The sequence below is a fragment of the Mycteria americana genome, chromosome 9 (assembly GCF_035582795.1).
Source record: "Mycteria americana isolate JAX WOST 10 ecotype Jacksonville Zoo and Gardens chromosome 9, USCA_MyAme_1.0, whole genome shotgun sequence".
Classification (NCBI taxonomy): Eukaryota; Metazoa; Chordata; class Aves; order Ciconiiformes; family Ciconiidae; genus Mycteria; species Mycteria americana.
Genome location: NC_134373.1, coordinates 5,769,745 through 5,790,316, shown reverse-complemented (window position 1 = coordinate 5,790,316; position 20,572 = coordinate 5,769,745). Strand labels below are relative to the sequence as shown.

At 47.0% G+C, this 20,572-nt stretch overlaps 1 protein-coding gene across 1 annotated transcript; it reads right to left on the bottom strand.

Annotated features, from left to right (window-relative positions):
- Positions 1-162: 162 nt before the first annotated feature.
- On the bottom strand, positions 163-20,318 carry LANCL1 (LanC like glutathione S-transferase 1). The gene is made up of 9 exons (XM_075511499.1): positions 20,175-20,318; positions 19,742-19,859; positions 11,925-12,132; positions 7,779-7,914; positions 7,293-7,439; positions 5,112-5,294; positions 4,408-4,584; positions 4,050-4,122; positions 163-3,168 (listed from the first exon to the last, which is right to left on the bottom strand). Exons 1-9 carry the CDS (start codon positions 20,256-20,258, stop codon positions 3,092-3,094), a joined length of 1,203 nt encoding a protein of 400 aa, XP_075367614.1. The 5' UTR covers positions 20,259-20,318; the 3' UTR covers positions 163-3,091.
- Between the last annotated feature and the right edge of the window lie 254 nt (positions 20,319-20,572).

Below are 20,572 nucleotides of genomic sequence, written 5' to 3'. Positions count from 1 at the left end.
GCTCTTGAGAGCTGAAACCACAGCAGGCTCTTGGGGGAGTGCACACCTACAGATGATGTTTGGTTAACAGCATTTGGGACACTTTTCATCTTACTGATCACACTGGTATGCACAGGAGGGGAACACAAACTGAGCCAGATGGCAATGCATTCAAAATGTGGTTTTTACTTATTTCTTGGGAGTGTAAGGCACTTTTTTTAAAACAGAACACCACCATGGACAAACATAACCATCACTAAGACCTAAGTGTTAAATGTCTACACTTCTGATAAAGTCCCTCTCAGGTAGCTTGTTGAAGCAGGAGCAGTTATGTGTTTTCAGGCTTCATCTTGCTCCCACTCCCTCCGCTCGGCATGAAGATGCGTGGAAGTGGGCAGCAGCACACCCCTGTACAAGAAAGGAAGGGCAACCAGCGAAACTCTGCACTATGTTTCTTTCCCATCCCGATTGCTGGACCCACTCCCTGAAGAGCTTTACCACAAACCTTAATAGAAATGGAAATTGTAGAATACCAGGCTGTATAGGACCTCAAGCAACCTGATTTATGCTTGTGCTGGAGGGCAGGATCACCTTTACCCATGCCATTCCTGATAGTCTGGTCTTTAAGCCTTTGGTGCTGGACAGTCACAGCCTCCCCAAGGCAGCCTGTTCCTCCTTCCACTGGGTAGGAGGCTGCCTTTTTGGCAGGATCCACATCCTCTTTCTGGTGGCCAGTGCTGCACACAGGTGTATTTTGGTGCAATTAAGACTAACCTGCAGGACTGTGGTCTCCTATGGAAGCTGCAGCAGGGAGGATGTGGCCTTGGACGGAGACAGTGCTGCAAAAGGATGTCCTGGGAGAAAAGCACAGCCTGCGAGGGAAAGCATAGGACTGGCCTTGATGGATTGGAGATGGGGGAAAAACATGAAATACTCTTAACACTCAGGGTGGGTGGGAGGCCAACAAGCCTCCAGGAGCCATCGGAGCAGCTGTGTGGCACATCTTGATCTCTTCAGACATGAATCCTGGTCACAAAGTGGGGGGTAAAAATAACCCAAAGCTTGTTTGCTTCAGCATTTTTATTAAACAGTGCTCCACTCAGCAGTTGTACACCAGGCCCTGACCATCCCCTGATCAGTGTATGAACCCTGGACATGATGCTGCCATGACACCAGGCTGCACGAACTATCTCCTTTACAGAAGCAGTGCCCAGGAGAAACCCAGGCTCAGAGCAATGTTCCTACACCACCAGCCAAGCTGGGAAGTAACTTACAGCAGGCCTTGTGTACTGAAGGATCTCACCCCCAAACTGTCTGATTAGCGAAATCCTGCTCTCAAGGCTGTGCTTCCTCCTTTCCAGTCACCTCCCTGTGTTGTTTGGCCCCGTGAATGATAGGGGATGTCTGCATGAGCTTGAGGCTTCTGACAGGGATGTCCAGCCCAAAGCAGATGGGCTTCTCTGTGCTTCAGGCTGTCTTTTGATGAACTTCCAGAAATGTGATGGCAGGAGGAGGCTGGGCTTTGAGAAAACACGCAGCCTTCCAGGAATGGTTTCTACTCTTTGCTGGAGCAGCCCATCCAGGAGGTTCTTGAGGGTCTGCCTATGCTGCTGTGGCTAGGCTGCCTTGCGTTCAGGCACATGTGAGCTAGCTGTGTTGGTGTGCCACGTTTGGTCCTCCTGCTTCACTATTGCTGGTGCAAGACTGTGCTGGCTTGGAAGGTGCCTGTGCTGCCCTGCAGCTGCATGCCTGCTCTTAGGTGGCCTGAGGCACTCAGCAACTGGGCCCTTAAAAGATCAAAACCCACATTCACTCTTGTGCAGGCTGAGGAGCTGCCTTCAAACAGCACAAAGTGGTACGGCTGCATCAGTAACTTTCACTGTGGTCAGTGTTTAGCTCATGCTCAGTGCTAAGAAAGTGGTTTACGGGGTCAGGTCCCTAATTGCTGCAAATTAGTGTAGCATCAGCTAAGGACGGAAAAGCAGATTTATCCCTTGCAAGTATCTGGTCTGCTTGACAGGTCAAAGCTATTTAACCTAGAGCAGATTTTCTAGTTGGGTAGATGTGTGGTTGCGTACCAAACTATACCAAGCAGTAACAAGGCAAACAAGTGACTCAAATTATCCAGGTTCAGGAAAGCTTATAAAACAAAGCATGTAAACAACATCTATACAGGTAATAGGTTAAACACTGACAGAACTCAGTGGAATACATTTCTTTTCCCATGCTGCTGCTGGTGGGCCTGGCACCACCTAACACCTATAATATTCATACACACTTTTAAATAAAGACTGCAAAATAAACTTTCAAAGCTAAACAGAAGAGACCACACCAGCAAGCATGCTTAGCTCACTTTTAGACTGGAGTTTTCAATTAGATGATCAATGGACTTTTGCAAGGTTTAGCATAAGATGGCAAATAAGGACAAAAGCTACTGGATTATTTGTCTGTTACTGGAATAAAAAGCACAAAAGAGCTATACATAGCCTTTGCCTTTAAAGCAGACAGGTGGAAATTCAGGACAAGGCTTTGGCATGTCAGTTCCCGCTGTGCCACTTGCAATCTGACATAAAAAAACATATATAAAGACTCCACAGTCCATCACATTTACTTCATGTGGAACAGCCCAGCTACTGAACTGCCTCCTCCCTGGGTACTCAGAAAGAAAACACTTAAAAGCAACTTGCAGGGCAATAGTCTCAGTTTTTCATCTTTTCTTTTCCAAAGGCAACTAAATTCCTGCAACTCTTTGTCAGCACAAAAAAAAAAAAAAAATTAAATGGCCAAAGTTACATTCAATAGAAAACTTTTTCCCAGGAAATGGGATACAGAAAATAGCAAAACTCTATAGCCAACAAAATACTGTACATTTTCTCCCTGCTCCCATCTGCAGCCCTGCGTTTTTAAGAGACACCAGCAAAATCTGCATTCTGTCTTTTAAATTGAAAAAATGCAATGAGATGACTAGAAATATTAGAGAACTCGGCATGCCCTCAGGAGGATGGATTTACATTCAGTTAGGTGAACAACGACGAGTTTGGAAGGAGAAAGCAGCTTCAAACTGCTTTTCCAAGTGTGGAAGGATTCAGGCAGGAAACTGCCAAGCTCAGATTTAGAGTTCAAATGCGGGGAACTTGGCCTTGGTTGGCACCAGCAGGTCAGCAAGAAAGTAAATCGTTCCAGCCATTCCTGAGGATAAGAAAACACAATGTGCTTCAGAGAGACTCCCTTTGGGCACCCATTTTATCAATTATCTGGGGGTGAATGAGTCATGAAGACAGAAGAAAGGAAAACATTTTCAGAAGGACCTAAATAATTTCCAAGGTCTGAACCCAGGTTTCCCAAGCAACTTGGGTACTTCAGTGGGAAAAGCATTTTGAAGTTAATCAAATGTTGAAAAGCACCTGTGAAAACATGATAGGTCTTCCCCCCTCCAGCTCCCTCCCTTCTGCTTTACCTGTCTACAGGTTTAACAATCTGAATTTGGACCCTGTGACATTGCTGCCTCAGGTCCTCACTGATGTAACTGCCCTTGTTCCTTGGCCTGCAGCAAAGCTAGGGAGATTTACGTTAGCTGAGGAACCGGCTCTTTCAGCAATACCTGCTGATGGCAGATTTTGGGGAGCCGTTAGCAGGACCCATAAAGTGCCATAGGAGCCAACAAGGCCTACAAAAGCAGCCCCATTTGTTCCTCACTCATCTTTGGAATGGAACTGGAAAGCCCATGAAGGACTTTAATCCTTAAAAATGCACGGAAAAGAGACTGTTGGAGAAGCTACAAATTACCATAAAGTAGACTTTGGCCTGTATCCATTAAAGAATTCCCCTTGAGACCTGCGTGCAGAATCTGTGCGGGAGACCCAGAAGGACACAAGATACTCCAGCTAAAACGTTAGCCCGTGCTACAAGGAGACTGCTTCTGGGAAAGGGTAAAAACAGTGAATACAATTTCCTTCCCATCCTCTACACTGAGTTTTGCAAAGACTTCAGTGGAGTGTGTATTCGGTTTTTCTTGATGCTGGACTGGCTCAGATCCAGGAGCAAAACACAAGCATAGGGATGAAGGTTACCTTCAAAGAGAGAGAATGGCGTGTCTGGAGTCCGGCACCCATGTTGACCATAGCTTAAACACCACTCTGCAAACTGAGAAAAGATGAACAAAAAGCGTTCAAATTTTGTGAAAGATGGCTCTGAAAAAAAATACCACCCTCATCCTCACATTATCCCTTGCAGAGCAAGGCTTCTGCAGGGTATTCCTTCTGTACAAGCTGTCAGACAGTGACTCCATCGCTGAAGGACTATTCTGGTGGAGCTAGTCAGATCTAGCTGCATCTCTGACACACTAGAAATTAGGTTTCAAAGGCGAAGGTGGTGACGTAAAAGGCAGAAGTGAATAATCCCCTCTCCCTTCCTTACACAAGCTCTCACCTTGCAGGCCCTGTACAGGTATTTCATGTTCTGAGTGAGGTTGTACAGTGCTAGGAAGCCGTAAGCATTGCCAGCTGTCCCGTGGCACAGCCCGTAGCCTTTCTTCAGTAACCCATACTGCCAGATCACTTCTGCACACTGCAGGGCATCATTTAGGTACTGCTGTTCCCCAAAGACCTGCAGAGACAAGAAATATTCTCTCTTGCCAAAGCAATTTCCTCCACACAAAGAGCATCCCTGTGTGAGTGGGGAGGCTTGGGTTAATTAGTTTCTTTCCTACTGGAAGTCTTAATGCTGTGACTTTGCTGTCTACTTTAAAGGAGGATGTTTTTGATATGATGAATGGGGCTTTGGAATGGAACTGGAAAGCCCATGAAGGACTTCAATCCTTAATCCACAGAAAAGAGACTGTCCGAGAAGCCAGGCTACAAATTACTATAAAGTACCTAACATGACCATTACTTCGCACACAACTAGTTGTCACCATCAATCACCTGCAACAGGACACCCCACACAGTTGATGGGTATTTTCAGAAATAATTTTTTAAAAGACTAATCTTCGTTTCAGGCAGTGGTCCCTGTGGGGTGATTTCATTGTAATGAGCCATCCTATTCTCAGGCAGGAGGGGTCTCAACAGAGTCTTCACCGGGATGAAGTTCCATATTTAGGGGTCCCCAAAAGGTCTTTGCAAGATTTCTGGTACCTTGTAGGCCTGGACAAGCATGTAGATAACACCTGGTGCCCCATGGCACCAGTGGACGAGTAGGTCTCTCATGTCATCGATGCATGGAGGGTAATTGCCAGATGGGAACTTGAGCTGGCAGACGTAGTCCACGCTGGGTTTGACTGTGTTGTGCAGTTTTACTTGGCTTACTCCAAGGCCAGGCTAAGAGAGAGAAAGCATTAAATCGGGGAGAATTACCATTCTGTCTCTCCCTAAGAGGCCCAAGTTCTGCCTGAAAAGCAGAAACAAAGCCAACTATGGCCATGTTCCCTCTTGCTCCTTGTAAATTGAGTCATTTCTTTGGTCCAGGTTTTCACACATCACAAATACCCACTTGGCCCCAGGCTGCTCTGCCCTTTGGCAGGGACTTATTTCCAGTCAAACCCTTGCATCCCCAGAAACAAAGGCTGCCCCTAGCATGTCACCCAGCCCTCTACGCAAGAGGGCTTGCGGCTTCTTTACCTAAAGATGAGTAGGAGTACTTTCAGGTACCCAGAGCTGGAGTAGAGAGAGAAACTGTATAAAAACAGTATTAAGAATGAATACCAAGAATGATTCCTAGCACCTAGAGCATCTCAGCTCTGAGCTGCTGGGCCAGCCCAGCTGGTGGGCTGTGATGCTGCATTTTCACAGATGTTTCTGGGTAATTGCAAGGGGATGACTTCACTGCTGACCTCAGACAGAAGCAAGGGAGTGACTTCAGTGTCCTCTTCCAGTGCCCCACATGAAACGTGTGCAGTTCTGACTTCCCACAGCAGACTGCAATGAGCACTCTCATCTAAGGATCACGCTGTTCCCAGGCTGATAACTTGAAAATTAAAAATCAATACTTGTGCTGTAAAACCATTAGAGATAAAAGTCCAATGTTCTCCTCGCCGTATTTCCCTTGTTTGCTTCCCTCAAGGCTTTTTGTGCATCGTGCTTGGCTGATCCAGACTCCTTGTACTTCATACAGCAGAGAAGCATGAAGCCCACGAAGTATTTTATGGGAGACTTACACTTAAAATTCTTTAAAACATTGGCCTGGGAACAAGCTCAGGGACTCCATGCAAATTTAGGCTCACAGCACATTGCTGTCTCCCCTGCTGCCAACTAGCCATTCTGTACTCCTGGGCAATAATCACTTCGCATCCTCCTCTTGCCAAATCTCCTTCTGCTTAAAAAACACCAACTACCTCTTCCTCTCCGAGTCATGTCAGAGGGTTATATTCACAGGAACGCCGCTTATCCTGTATATGGACTTGAACTTTGAGGCTGCTGAAGGAAAGCTCAAATACTTGAAACCTGGTGGCTTTTTTTCCACCTGCTGTGAGGGTTGGGTCTAATAAAAGATATCACTTATTTCTATGAACCTTGCTATGTTAAAATAATTTGTGTTGCTCAGTAGGTGCTCTTAATGCTTTGAAAATGCAATGTTATTTATTGCTGTTATTTTTCTAAGAGCTTAAGCACTGTAAATTTATGCATAAAGTGACCCACATAGGGGAATTATCACCCTCGTTTCAGAGCTAGGGAAGCGAAGATTCCCAGAGCTCCAATGAGTTGTGCAAAATTGTGAGAAAGACAGCATTAAAGCAAAGGGGCACTGCAGCTCCCAACCTCTTGTCTTGCCCTGCCTACTTCAGGCACTACAGAATTCAGCTGCTTTATCAAAGTAAAAAGTCCTACTTCTTTAACATTTAGATAGAGGCCCTGATTTGGAAACAAAGGCATCTCCCACTTTCCTACTACAAACACAATCTCTTTTGTCATGCTTTTCTTACAGAGATTCTCATTCTGTAATGATCTGAGATTGCTCCAAGTAACCACCTCAAAAAATGCAGGAAGCCCACAGATACCAACAAATGGGAATACTTTATAAGCAATTAACACAAGAGGGGCAAGCTCACACCCAGCTGACCTAAAGGGGTTCATTATGTGAAACTGCTGGTATAATGCAGGCCACATTTCCCTACCGATCACCATGGAGGTGGGAAATTAAATTCACAGATTTAGAGAAAACCTTTAGAAGTAGGGATGTGTGATCAAACCCATCAGTAAGTCCATCAGACAAGGGATCCTGCCCAGTTTGACATCACCAAGAGCCAATTCAAATGCTCCTCCTTGTTCAAAGAAATGGGAAAGAGCTGCTAAAGGCCCCTCCCCTCCAGTGCCTTTTACCTGCATGAGATAGTAGTAAATCCCAGCCAAACCATGGGCTGCCCCTACATAGTACTCCTGGTACCACTCATACATCAGTGGGCTCTTTGCTGTAAAGTTCCTCCTTTTTGCCAAGCTCTCTCCTGAGGCTACAACGGCTTCACAGACCTGTGGATGGGAATAGATGCAGGTGAGGGAAATGCTGCTGTCTTGGACACAACGCAGTTGAGTACCCCGGCACAGAACAAAAAAGTTGTTTTTCTGCCTAAGCAGAGGCAAGAGTGTGGGTGAGGGAGTGAAATGTATGCGAGTTCAGTACTGCCTCTGGATTTATATGGATGGTGGGGGAGCATGTGGTGCTTTGTCCCTTTGGAAGAGCAGCAGGGATACCGTGATGTGGTTTCTCCCTTGTTGACAGAGTTCTCTACACCTAGCATTGATTTTTACCTGCCCAAAGATAAGCTGCACGGGAAGAGACAGTTAACAAATCAGCAGAAGCCACAGTACCTGCTGAATGTGACTTTGAGGGATCTTTTCCTTTCCAAAGTGCTTGTTCACAAATACCAGTGCATAGAGATAGCCCATGCGCCCGTACAGCAGTTCATCTGGCACTCGTGGGTCAAGCTTGTGTAGATGGAGCAAACTACAAAGAAAAATTCACATGGGGGACATTAGAGGACGCTCAAAGCCATGTAACCAAGCAGTGAGACTGGAGCTCAAAAACATGGTTTGTTCCTTCATGCTGCCCGCACCCTGGGAGATGTCAGACCAGTCTCTGGATCTCAGCCTTCCAGCTATACAGGGTGCAGAATCCCTCCTTCCCCTCTGCTTTTTGTTTGGGTTATTGCTTTAGTCTGCTCAGCTCTTTCCAATACAGTTGTACTATGTGCTTGTTTTTTAGAGCACCAGCTCTGGGAAAGCTACCTGTGGGGAAACCTGGGCTATAGGAAATGGTCAACATAAAGTTGCTGACTGCTCAGGAAAGGCTGCCCCAATTCAGCAAGGAAAGCCTGCCCACCATTACCTCCCTGTGGTGCTGTTGGCAAGGCAGACCCTCTGCCAAAAATTACTATTTTCAAACTAAACTGGTATGTGTTTAATTTGGCTGTTCAAGGAATGCTAGAAAGTCAAACTAGCGCTGATGGTATGTGGAAAAATCTCACCCCTTATACTCAGAAGTCCTGATAGAAAAGCCCCTTTCCCTCCATGCCTGCAAGTGGCCAGGGCTACACTGTCAGTGGAGAAAGAGGTGCCTCCATGAGCTAAAAATCTAGGTAAGAGGTGGGGAGAGGCAGCTGGAAATGTTGTTTAACATCAAGCCTCTGCAGCACACGTAAGAAATCTTCTCTAGGGAGAGTTGAGCAGTAGTGAGGACAGCTCAGCAGAGTGTGAATGCTGTGGCTGTCTGTGGTGCAACCCCACAGTGAGAACTGCGGGGCTGGCACCAGGCTTTAGCTCACAAGTGCAGAGCGAGAGGTCTGCCAGAGTCAGATATTTTCTTTGCCATTTTTCTATTACCATGTTCTTCATATTCCTGTAGTGCTAACAGAGACTGACAGCTCTTCACGCTGCTGCTTTGTAGCCCAACTCACTCTCGATGCAATTTTTCCTTTGTTTTGCCTCTCATCACACTTCCAATAAGGCTGGATGTCCTTCCCTGTCAGAGCAGCAGGCAGGGATGTGACTGGTTTTGGCTTTATTTTTCTGTTCACCCCTGAGACAGCAATCTGAAAAATGCCATCACTTTTAAAATACCAGCATAAGTGGCTTCACGGCTGTTCCCTCAGCTGCTTCCTGCTGTGGCTGCAACAGGGAGAGGGCTAAGAAACTAGCCAGGAGAGCTGTGTGTGTGCAGGGCTTCCCTGTCACAGCAGCATGAGGAGCAGAAAAGGTGCCTTGGCAGCCTTTGCTCCTGGGCAGAACAATGTGTTGCAAAGGAAAGAAGCAACCAAATGTCCAGAGTACCCTCGGAGCAGAGAGAAGATGCTGGGCTGTGACTCCCCACGGCAGGAAACTTCCCCTTGGCACTGGACTCAAAGCGAGCAGGGATATTGAAGGAGAAAGGAGAGAGCAGTGTCTCAAGGTAGACTGGCCCTGTCTCCTCATGTACCACTTGAGATGTGCCTTGCTCCGCTCCGTGAGGGAGATTTCTTGCAGATTACACCCAAGAGATAGACTTTACATCCAAGACTAGGAGTAAGCAGGGGTCCCTTCCTCAGCTGCATGGGCTGAAAGGAAAGCCCTGCTGCCTCCTCATGTCCCCTGTCCCCAACTCCAAGGAAGGCAGATGAAGAGGAGGGTTTCCAAGGAGAAAACAGTGTTTCCACAGATGGACTCTGCCCAGCAGGAGGCTGGCCAGAAGAGATGCTGGCTGGTGGTGGTGTTCAGCTCCAAGATGTCAGGGAAACGTCAGGTGCAACAGAAGGAATGGATGGGTGGATAAACAGTAATACCCACAGTAGGGATTTTCTGAGGTCTGGATGTGAAATCTTTTAATGGGGAAATCTGGAGCAGCTGGAGCTACTTTTCTTGCTCCTTATGCATTACTGCTTCTACCTCTAGCTGCTTTCCCAGCCAGGATAATCAGGGGAGGAAGCCTGCCAGCGGTTTCTGTTGTTTTTGAAATGTGGGGCAGGGCTGCATGGCATGCGTGCAGCAGGAGATGCCTGGGATGCTGCTGGACTCATTACATGCAGAATTCATTTCTTGGGTGCGAGGGGGTAAATCAAGGTCCCTGAAAGGAAAAGCCACTCCTGCTCACATATCAGCCTATTACCTCAACTGTCAAAAATCAGTAGTTTCTGGACAGAGGGAAAGCAAGGCAGCTGTAGAGCAAGACAGGATTTTTGTATGCCACTGGCTCTCAAAGCAAACCTTTGACCTTCTGACTTGGTGGGAGATGGCAGGGAAAAGAGGACTCCTGGAACACAGCTCAGATTTTCACAGGCTCTTGGAAAATGGGCTGCCCTGAAATGTTAGTCTCTCCGGAGCATAAAAGCACATTTTTTGGTCATGAACTCATTTAGGCAAAAGCAAGGAGCTAAGAAAAAGCAAGCTTCTGCCTCTTCCACTGCAGGTAAAACCTGGCTGATGGATTCTCTCCTCAGGCTAAAGATGAGGTGCTTTAAAAGACAGAGAACAAAATGGAGAGAGGCCCTCCTTCTCCACAGCTGTAACAGAAATGCACTTTCCATGCACTTGCACTGCATAACTTAGCAACTGTTCTATAACTGAACAGCATACTCCAAACCCACTCAAGAGTTTCGATTAAGGGAGCTACTTCTCAAAGAAATACTCTCTTTTTAAAGGTAGCATGGTCAGGCTAACTGGTCTGGGAATTGGTGGCAGAGTAAGGACCGTATAACTGTTCCTTTGAGAAAGCCACTTTTTGCTTTTTTCCTCCTCTCAGATGTATGAAGAAACCAATTTCCAAGGCTCTGCCTTTATTACACCATTAGATGGCAGTGCAGAATTATGAGTTTCCATTCTGACACAAAACTGTTGGCAGAACAGGAGGGATACGGGGAGGGGAGAGCTACAGCAAGAAAACATGAATTAGGGATTTTTCACAACTTGGGGCTTATGTTGACCACAACTGGCCAGTACTGTGTGATAGATTAGTTCCCTTTTTGTTAGCAAATATATTACTCATAGTGAGATTCACCACTTTGACACAGTATTAAGCAAAACGTAAACCACAGATTATTTTAAGAATAAAGATGAGAGTTCTGTCCTCAGACTGACCGTATCCACATAAACCAGAAGCTATTCTTAGTTAAGGGAGTGGGAACTTGGTGTCCAAACCATACAGGCACCTCTGATTCCCACCCATGGCTTTTTTAATTGATATTATGCATCACTTACTCATGGCTGTTTAAGGGCACTCAGTGTTGTTCTGAAGTGTCAGGGGTTTTGTCTTGTTTTTGTGCTGACCACGTGTAAATGGAAACTCTTTACAGGGCTGTTTCTCACCTTCTCAAAATTGATCTCCCTTAAGCAAGAAAAGCTTGCAACTGCATCTCCTTAACTTTTTTCCTTCCTCTGCCACATGCTGATCTGACTGTAGGACTGCTTGTTTGTCCTTTTCTTGTCTTAAGTACCCAACAAAAATACATTTGAAAACAGTTGAGGAAAGGCAGGAAATAGAAATAAATGAATCATAACCAGCTGCATTCAGCAGTTGAAAGGGATGCTGTCAATCTTAGGTTTAAGTCAAAGTCAACTAACAAATAGCAAGTGGAAGTGACAAAATTAATCTAATAATCCTGCCATGTTTCTCCTTTTCATCAAAATGGCTGTAAAGCTAAATTTAAGGGTTCTGAAAAAATATAAAACCTCACCTTCTGGGTTTTTTTAATTTTGGCTTTTTTTTTCTTCCCGTGTTTATTGGAATTATTTTTAAGATGGCAATACCAGCTGAACAATATCCTTGCTCCCCAGCCTGCAGGCTGCCAGGCAAGCGTGTTTGTCCTTAAGCTAGCTCCTTCCCCAGGGCAGAAAAAGTTCGCACTGCCTTGCTAAATTACTGGATTCTCTCTCACATAAGACTGCAACAAAATGGATTCAAGCTTGGCAGAGAGTGCCCAGTACAAGTCCAGACCAGCTCTACGAGCAAGAGGAACATTAGGTCAAAGACATAACCAAGCGTTTTACCGAGTGATGCAGTCTTCTGACTGCTTTGGGTTCTGCAGTTTGTGGTAGACGACAGCAGCCACTGCCAGGGGCCCGGCATCTCCACACAAGAAAGTGATAGATCGTCTTGTCAGACAGCTCAGGCTCTTTTTCACGTACTCGTGGGCCACCTGAAGGTAGGCTGGGTCTCCATACACATCATACAGGTGCAAATACAGCAAAGCAATGCCTGCAAAAGGAACATAAAGGTTGCACCCACCAGAAAAGTTTACCCTTCCCACTATGCGCCCTGGCTGTTTTAACAAACCTAAAAGCCTGGCCCTCAGCCTCATCTGGGGCATAAACCTTCTAGACAGGCTTCTCGGGCACATCCAGGGGCATAACCTACAGCTGCAGCATCCACAGCTTCTTTTCCTGCTTTGTGACCTCATTGTACTTGATGTTGCTCATGAATGGACTGCAGGTCAAGACAAACAGCAGTGTCTGACCCAGGAGGTCCTGGAAGACAGCAGAGCTTCTGATACACAGGCTACATACAGTTTTAGTAGGGAGGAGCAAAAGATGAGACCTAGATGAAGCCACCTAAATCTATCAACTGTACCTGGGACTGTTGCTAAACGGTGGAGGGGAAAAAAAAAATCTTTGGGCAAGATGGTACTTGTGGCAGAGCTGTGCTGAGTTGTTACCCTATCTCAATTATTTTTTCCCATGCCAGGAGGTAAAGGGCTGGGTCACTTAGCTTGGATTGGATTTTAAAAAAAGTGACACATCATCAGCACTGAGAAGCAGCACCCTTAAGACATCCTACTTGGCTCTTTTTTTTTTTTTTTTTTTTCCCCTCCTTCCCTCCCACTGGAAAGCACCAACAAGGTTGCTGGGTTGCTGGACATCATCTCCTGCTGCTGAGCAGGTCCCAAGCCCTACACCAAGGACTGGTGCATCCTAGAAAAGAAAGGGGTTGCCCCGCTCTCCTCTACAGCACATCATTCATGAGATCAGCCCTTGTCTGAAACATAAACAGCTACCTGGCATGCTGGAAAAGGCTGCATGGTCCTCCCTGGAGGTTTTCAATGGGCTAGCCAGCTACAGAAACAACTCTGCTACTAAGAAGTCACATCAATTGCTGTCCTTTGCCTCTGTCTGCCCTGCCTTCTCTCCAGCTCTTGAAGCTTTTTGCATGTAACTGAGGAGTCCTCAGTAAGTCTCTGTCTGAAAGGTCTGCCACATTTGAACCATCCTTCTGATCTGGAAGGCATCCTCAAACGTGCACTGAAGAAAGCTACTGGCCTACATAACTTTGGGAAAAGCTTATCTCTCCCCTTACCAGTAACCACTTCCAAGAAGACTCAGGTCCTGCGTTTAAGCCTAAATTAATAAAGCCAATCTCTGCAGATTTTGATGTGGTCTGAGGTGGTGAGGGGGGGCAAGCATGCTGCAAAATTACTTTCAATGGTACTGAGGACAATTTTAAATTTAGATCATTTCCTCATTTTGCATGGGTAATCTCCAAAGCTTCGTGCTACAGACAATTCAATTCCATATGTATATTAAGGGCAAATTTCCATTTCCTGCTGAAGCTAATAACCTTGGCCTCTCTCTAAGCAGTTCAGTGTTAGTATTTCCAGAGAGAGCTCAAATGCATGGTGCCATCACTCAAGTCTGTAAGGATGTGAATGCGAAGCCCTTCTTTAAAGGGGAACCCTCCTCTTCCAGCTAGCAAATGTCAAGTGACTCTCCTTGATTTATTTAGCACCTAGCACAGCTTCTAGACTTTAATAGGCCTGATAGCTGTCTGAGCACAACTTGCGCTCTTGACTTACCTGCTTTAATATACAACTTTTTGCTTTGTAAGTAGCTTCTATTCCCACTGTCATCATACCACCCTAATTATGTGCATAACTACCATGCTAAGATCACTGCTAGGATTGAATTCTTGGAAAGTAAATGTCTCAGCATTGTTTTCCTCTGACTTCTTTGCCTCTCCTCTTTAAAACATTTCTCACTCCCTTTCCTCCCAGGCCCAAGCATCTTTGGAAAAGACTCCAAAAACCCATTTACCTCTACTAAAGGATGGAAGGGATGAGTTGCTTCCCCAAATCATTCATTTTTCCTTTTTCTTTAAAACCCAAAGGCCTTACAAACTGAATCTAAAGCAAATTTTCTCAACTCATTCCTCAAGAAATTCATACTCCCAAGCTGATCGGAAGGGCACAATGCAGCGCTGCCTTCAGCCCGCTGCTTGCTCTGTTGCTCTCTGTGAGCCCAAAAGTAGGGAAGGTCAGCAGAGGAGGGCAAGCCCATGGATAAAGAGGCAATGTTTACAGATGGATGTAGAGGGATACAAAATGCAGTCACCTGGGTGGGGAATATCCTATATTGGCAAGATGCAGGCAGCATATTTCAGAGGCAGTGCAGTTTGGAGACAAGTGAGTTTCTACCTGATGAACTTGGCTCAGCTAGGCAGTGTTGCTCTGCAGAAGCTATTCCACAGCTCTACCTCACTCCCTCTCCTATAATACCCTCGTCACCCCAACTGACCAGGTAGGGTTTGCCAGCTGACTGGGTATTTGTTTGGCATGCTTTAAGTGCTATACAAACATGGCATCATCAGTCAAATGGGGCTAGGTAAGCAGTGGATCTGCTCCACTTCTGTGTGCCCCGGAGGTCTGTGTTCAGTGTCCCAGTTGGAAATGTGACCTATTTTTGTGACCTCTGAGACTCCTGATTGTTTCCAGCAGAACTGCCATGCAGTGGCTGCCTGTGGCCTGCTACTGCCAAAGATGTATGGGCTTTGTTCTGTTTATTGGTTACTATTGGACCTTCTTCTCTGTAGTTTCTCCAGACTTCAAGTTTTTTGCTCTTTGCAGTGTAAGATCTGCTGCATAGCCACATGTGATGGAGAATGCATCAGACATCACTTGATGGTGCAGAACTGCAGTGAACACGTGCTACTGACAGCATATCCTTTAGCAGGGCTCTGATGACTGAAACTGCCATCTCTAGTGTGCAGGAAACCAATACACTGGAGTGTTAATGCCTGAGATGCTTGCTCACTGCAGGGAATCAGGAGGCAAAAATCAATTCTGCATCTCTCACAAGGCTGTTTATTTAACATCTTCAATAGGACAGTAAACAACATCTCTCCTCTTGCCATCCTGTATGAGCAGTATTGTAGGTGCAGAGGGCTGCTTTGCATTAGAGATTTCTTTTGAGCAGGGCAGAGGAGGAAGCTTAAATGTACATAGTAGAAATGGAATTGTTTGCACCAGTTGGCTAGTGCTGATGGCCCTGACTTCGGCAACCATTGCTTTCAACAGAGAATACATCGCTGGAGACACCAGAAAAGTTCTTGCTCGAGAGCTAAAGCACTGCAGCAGGCTGAAAGAATATCTCATCCATATGACCATTCTGTTGATCAAAGAGAAGTAAAGCTGTGTCTCAACTTCCCTGCAAGTTTAGACTTGTTCTTTAAGTTGGATCGCACTACCATTGCAAACTGTTCTGCTGGTGGGAGAACAGCCGGAGCGAGACAAAGCTTCCCCTTCACGCTGAAGAGAGTGGATAAAAGTGAGAGGAAGCACTGCTTGGTGTCGGCTCCACTGCAGTCCCCTTGCTGACAGCACCAGCAGGGACGCCCATTAGACTGTGCTGAACATGCCTCCTTGTCCACGAGGAGCTGAGCTGCAACGTGGTCCTTTCACAAAGGACGCTAGGTTGCCACAAGAGGAGATTTCTTGACGTAATTTGGACCGGTTCCAAACCTGTCATCTACAGTACTAAAGAGCTCAGAGATCTTGCGCTGACCCAGGGAAGCAAGTCAGCCAGCACCCTCAAAGCAGGATGTCAAACACAGAGGGAAGAAGCGGAAGCCTATCTCTGCACATAGCAATGAAGTCTGATGGTTTCTAGTGAGAAACCTGATGTCATTTTAATGAGTCAGGCATGGGGTGAAAGTTACAGAGGGGGTGGCACAGCTTTACTGCCCAGCTCAAAGGATAATAAGCATCTTTTCTGGTGCAGACGCATGGGATGTTATCTTGCACTCATAAATGCATGCCAAAGCCATGCTGAACAGGACAGTGACACATCTTCTCCAGAGGGCTGTATCATCCCATGTTCAGAACTGTCTGGGGAGCCACAGGTGCATTTTACTACAGCTTGCTGCTTGCCTTCCTAGTGTCTTGTGGGACAGGGGGCATTTCTCAGGATGCCTCATCTTCTCCAGCCTTAAAACCTGGGTAACAAAGCTTCTTTTGTACAACTTTTTACAAAAGAAGCTTCCCCCCCCAAAAAAAAAACCCAAACAAAAAAACCAGCCCAGCTCAAACCAAAACTACCCATTACCCCATCACAGAATCCTACAACAGGTTAGGACAGAAGGCATCCATGGAGGTGATCTGATCCAACCCTCTGAAAGTAAGGCCAACTTCAAATCTACATCCCATTGCTCTGAGCCTTGTCCAGTCAAATAGTATCTATCTCCAAGAACAGGTTTCACAAAAACTACCCACCAAGCACTTGGCAGGAATGTGGTTTATGTGGGTGATACAAGGCACTCTATTCTCTCTCAACAAATGCAGCCTCACTGCCTCTTATTCTGTAGGGATTAACTGAGGATTTCTGTTTTTCTGAACAGACGTCTCTTAAGGAGATGCAAGTTCTCTGGGTTCTGAGGTTAAAACTAAGATATTGCACTAAAGTGAATGAAAGGTGTTTTTCCAGAAGCTTTCCTGAACTGGATAGAATTTCTACCTATTCTTAAATGGCTTTTCTTTCATCTGGCCTGTCTTTTGAAGAGTCCTTTCAAAAGGCAACTCAGCCCTGCTCCTTGTCTCCACTCGCCCACAAGCCAGCCAAAAGCTGTGGGTGCGGCAGGCCAGCTGGACTCACTGGTCTGTTTCAGAGGCCCTTGAGCTCTGAAAGCCACCACTATGACATTGCTAGAGAAGGGAATGTGCGCATGGGAAACAAATTCCAAAGGCGCTGCCATAATGTAGGGGAAGGGCAATCTCTCCCCTATATACCATTTCAGGTGGCAGATCACCTCATCATCTTGGAAGGACACAACAGTCCAGCAGGCACCAGACTCGGGAGCTTCCTAGCTTCTGCAGTCAGCTAAGAGGTGACAGGAGTGAAGTCAGTCTCCTGCCATTCCCTTTCCATCGTCTATGCTTCCAGTCGAGGTATTCTTTGGAGCAAGGCCTCTTGCAGCGTGAGAAATACCAACACACATGTACATACTCTTCGGCATCCTCATGCTAATCTATTTGAAAATGGATGAGACAGTTGTACTTCTGCCAGTATTTGAACTGCTTCAGATTCAGAATGAGCTTATGGCAGTTTACCTTCCCTCAGACAACACTTTGATACCAGTGAAACAGATTAAGACCACAAAAGCTCTTACGGTAGTCTAGCTAAACTGATTAAAAGACAAAACAGAACACAACAGCCAAGCCTGGTCTGTACCCAGGCACGTACCAGGTGTGGCCTGCAGGGTCCTGATCTCTATGGGGAACCGAATGAAACTGTACCAAGCTGATTCAAATGAGTTTTGAGAGCATTCGGCCGTACGCTGGATAATTTTGATCCAAAGTGTGTTTTCACCGCCTCTGAGCTGAAAATACAAGTCCTTCCTTCCCTCTGCTCCAACTTCGCGTGCCAAGAAGCCGTGGCTTCCCTGGCACAAATGCAGGCTGGGGGAACAGGGCTCTGTCAAGTGTGTTGGGAAAGAAACAGGCACCCAAGTAAAATGCCAGCATATGCTGTGTATTACTGGGTGTAATGTAGTACACTCAAGTATGTTACATTTCACGCAGAGTTTGTGCTAAGAGAGCCACATTTCAAATCTCTCTTATTAGCGGCCACAAGAGTGCAGGTTGATTTCAGACTGCTGGGCAATGATTTACATGAGAAGATACTCAACAAGCGTTTTCTACACAAGCAATTACAGGAAAAAGCTGCTGTCTTGGCCCAATTAATTTTGTCTCTGGAAACCAACACTGAATAAATTAATATAGCTAGGATTAGAAAAGAAGGGAGGGTGACAAAGATACAGTGTAATAGCTGCAAACTTCACTTCACTGGCTGTGACCTGCAGGAAATCTGTCCATGGGTCTTTTCTAATCCTATTAGCCAAGGCGAGAAGGTTGTGTGCCCAATGAGGAATGATCCCTGGGAGGAAAAGAGAAGACTCCCTCTTGGGAAACTCCCTTCCAAAGAAAAAGGAGCTGAAATCCTGCCAGAGCTCTCAACAACTGTTTCACAACTGCAGTCACTTTCCAACATGAAGCTCTTTAAGGCCACCCTAAAGAAGGAAACATGGTCTTTGGGGAAAGGTGTTTACATTCTCCCCACGGACTTTCAGAGTATTCCTAACATCAGCTAATTGTCCCCCTGCTTTACCTCCTGAATTACTGTGGCCAGAGGCAGACTCTGCCATCACGCCAAGTAGCACCCTCATGACTGAAGACCATCTTTACGTATAGAGTGCTTTTCATCTGAGGGGACCTCAGAGCAGGGTCACACAGACTGGAAGACTGAACCTGTCTCCCAAGGTAAAATCAGCCAGCACTGAACAAAAATGCATAAATTCACAGGCAGCAGCAGCAGAGTGCTGCCAGGCAGCAACTGATGAAATCATTGTTCTCCCACGCTGGAATTTAATACTGGCATTCTAGCATTTCTTATGAACTGCTCTAGAGTGCTCTCGGTGCCTGTCTACCTTACTAAAATTTTTAAGCAGGCATTTCTGGCATTGCTGTCATCAAGCTGCAACATTAGTTTAGCACCAACACAATGACCGTTCTCCCAAGCAAACTGTTGGCATCAAGTTCCACAGCACCCAAGCACAAGCCAGCCACACCCAGACAATAATGTAGAAAGTTGCCATTTAGGATTGCAGTGTATTGCCAAAAAAAAAAAAAAAAAAGCAGCAGCAAAAAATCTTGCAGCAAGCATGAGATTAATTGCAACTACCCCAAGGTCCCTCCCTAGAGCCGGGCACAGCGCAGAAGGCAGGAAAGCTGACAAAGCACACAGCAGTAGCCAAGGATGAGGCACCAGAGAAAGGTGTGTCCTCCCTGTCTCCAGTGGGTAGGAACAGGGAGGGGAAGGCAGGGCACACTCCCAAGAAAGGAAAATCAGGTTGAAAACGCAGAACAGGAGAAAAACAAGCTCCTGGAAGCTTTGCACACAAGAGTTAGTGTGAGGAAGGCTTCCGTCCTTCGTTATACTCACATTTGCATTTCTGCTCCTTCCAGCAGGTACTGGAGCAGAACTAGCCCTGGCTAAGTGGAGGGGCACTACCTGGGGAACAAGAATGGAGCAACCTGCCAATCAGACAATGTCATAAAATAAAATTCAGCCCAAACAGAAAAGACGGACATTATCTCAGGCCATAAGCTCACCGCTGCCATGTGCAAGGACTCCTTGCAGGTAAATGACCTACCACGTGCATCTGCCTCCTTCATGGAGCACTGGTTTACTTGTCACCATCCCCACCGTGGCCAGATTTGGAGCCAGTCCCTTCCAAGGCTCCCATGCTTGCTCTCAAACGGGTGCTGGCTTTCTCTGTTGCATAAATTTGGCCTTATTAACGAAAAGAAGGCCCAATCCTGCCCTGCAACGCTACAGCTTGAAACCTGCTCCAAAAATGGGGAGTCCCAAGAAAGACAGCCCCTTGTTTTAATGGATTAAAACATGCAGAAGAAGCACCGTTCTTGACACGGATCTACTGTAATCATTCAAACAGCCAAAAAAACCCCATGATCTGCCTTGGCCTGACCTAGAAGTCCGCTGCGGAGAGCTCCTGCTCCATCCGATCCGAGCGGCCGCCCTACCTGCCCAGCCGGTGTACGTGGTGCAGTCCTGCGGGTCGGCAGACTTGAGGCCCCTCTCCATCTGCTGGAGCAGCTCCCTGATTTTGTTATTCAGCCGCTGTGTGAATTCGGGGGTCAGCTACGGAGGAAAAAAAAAAAAACAAACAAACAAACAAACAAAAAAACCCCACAAAATGTGAAGAAAACACCGGCAGGTGGATGGGGGCTTAGTTAAGGTGGAGGTACACGGAGGGAGCACAACCAGGGAACTGGGTGCTTTTTAATCTGACAGGTCTCAACCCTTGGGGTACCTCAGGATCAGGCTGGGCTCCCGGCTGCCTAGCTTGGCTTCGCGGCCGGGGCGGGAGCGGGCCCTTCCCGGGGACGGCCGCCGCGCTGCGTCCCCGGGAAGGGCCCGCTCCCGCCCCGGCCGCCTCACCCCGACCCAACTCACCCTCCCGGCAGCGTCAAAGTAGCCGGTGGCCAAAGACTTGTCGTAGTCCGCGTAGGGGTTAGGAAGCGCCCGCTGCGCCATCATGGTGCCGCCGTCTCCGCTTCGCTCCGCCGCGATCCTCCCCCGCTCCGCCCCGGAAGGGAGCTGGTGTCGGTAGAAGTCCCTCCGCTGCTCCCGTTCCCTTCGTCCCGCCGCCCTGAGGTGCCGCTTGAGGCCGCACCGTGCGGTTTCAGGGGCTCTCTGGGGTTTAGGGAGCCCTGTGGGGGTTAAAGGCCCCTTTGCAGCTGGCTCGGGGGAGCTTGCAGTGCTCCGTGGGGTTTAGAGGCTCTTTTCGGATGGCCCTGTCGGGTTTAGGGAGTGCTTTAGGGGCCCCTTGCGGCTGGCCCTGTGGGGTTTAG

Bases quoted from the DNA above. Each gene is read 5' to 3' on its own strand.
- LANCL1 (XM_075511499.1), bottom strand. From the start codon at position 20,258: ATGATGGCGCAGCGGGCGCTTCCTAACCCCTACGCGGACTACGACAAG. The intron at 4,585-5,111 runs GTACCAGAAATC...TTGTCTCTGCAG, and splicing joins TGCTTGTCCAGGCCTACAAG to GTCTTTGGGGAACAGCAGTA. The intron at 3,169-4,049 runs GTAACCTTCATC...TCTTATCCTCAG, and splicing joins GCCATTCTCTCTCTTTGAAG to GAATGGCTGGAACGATTTAC.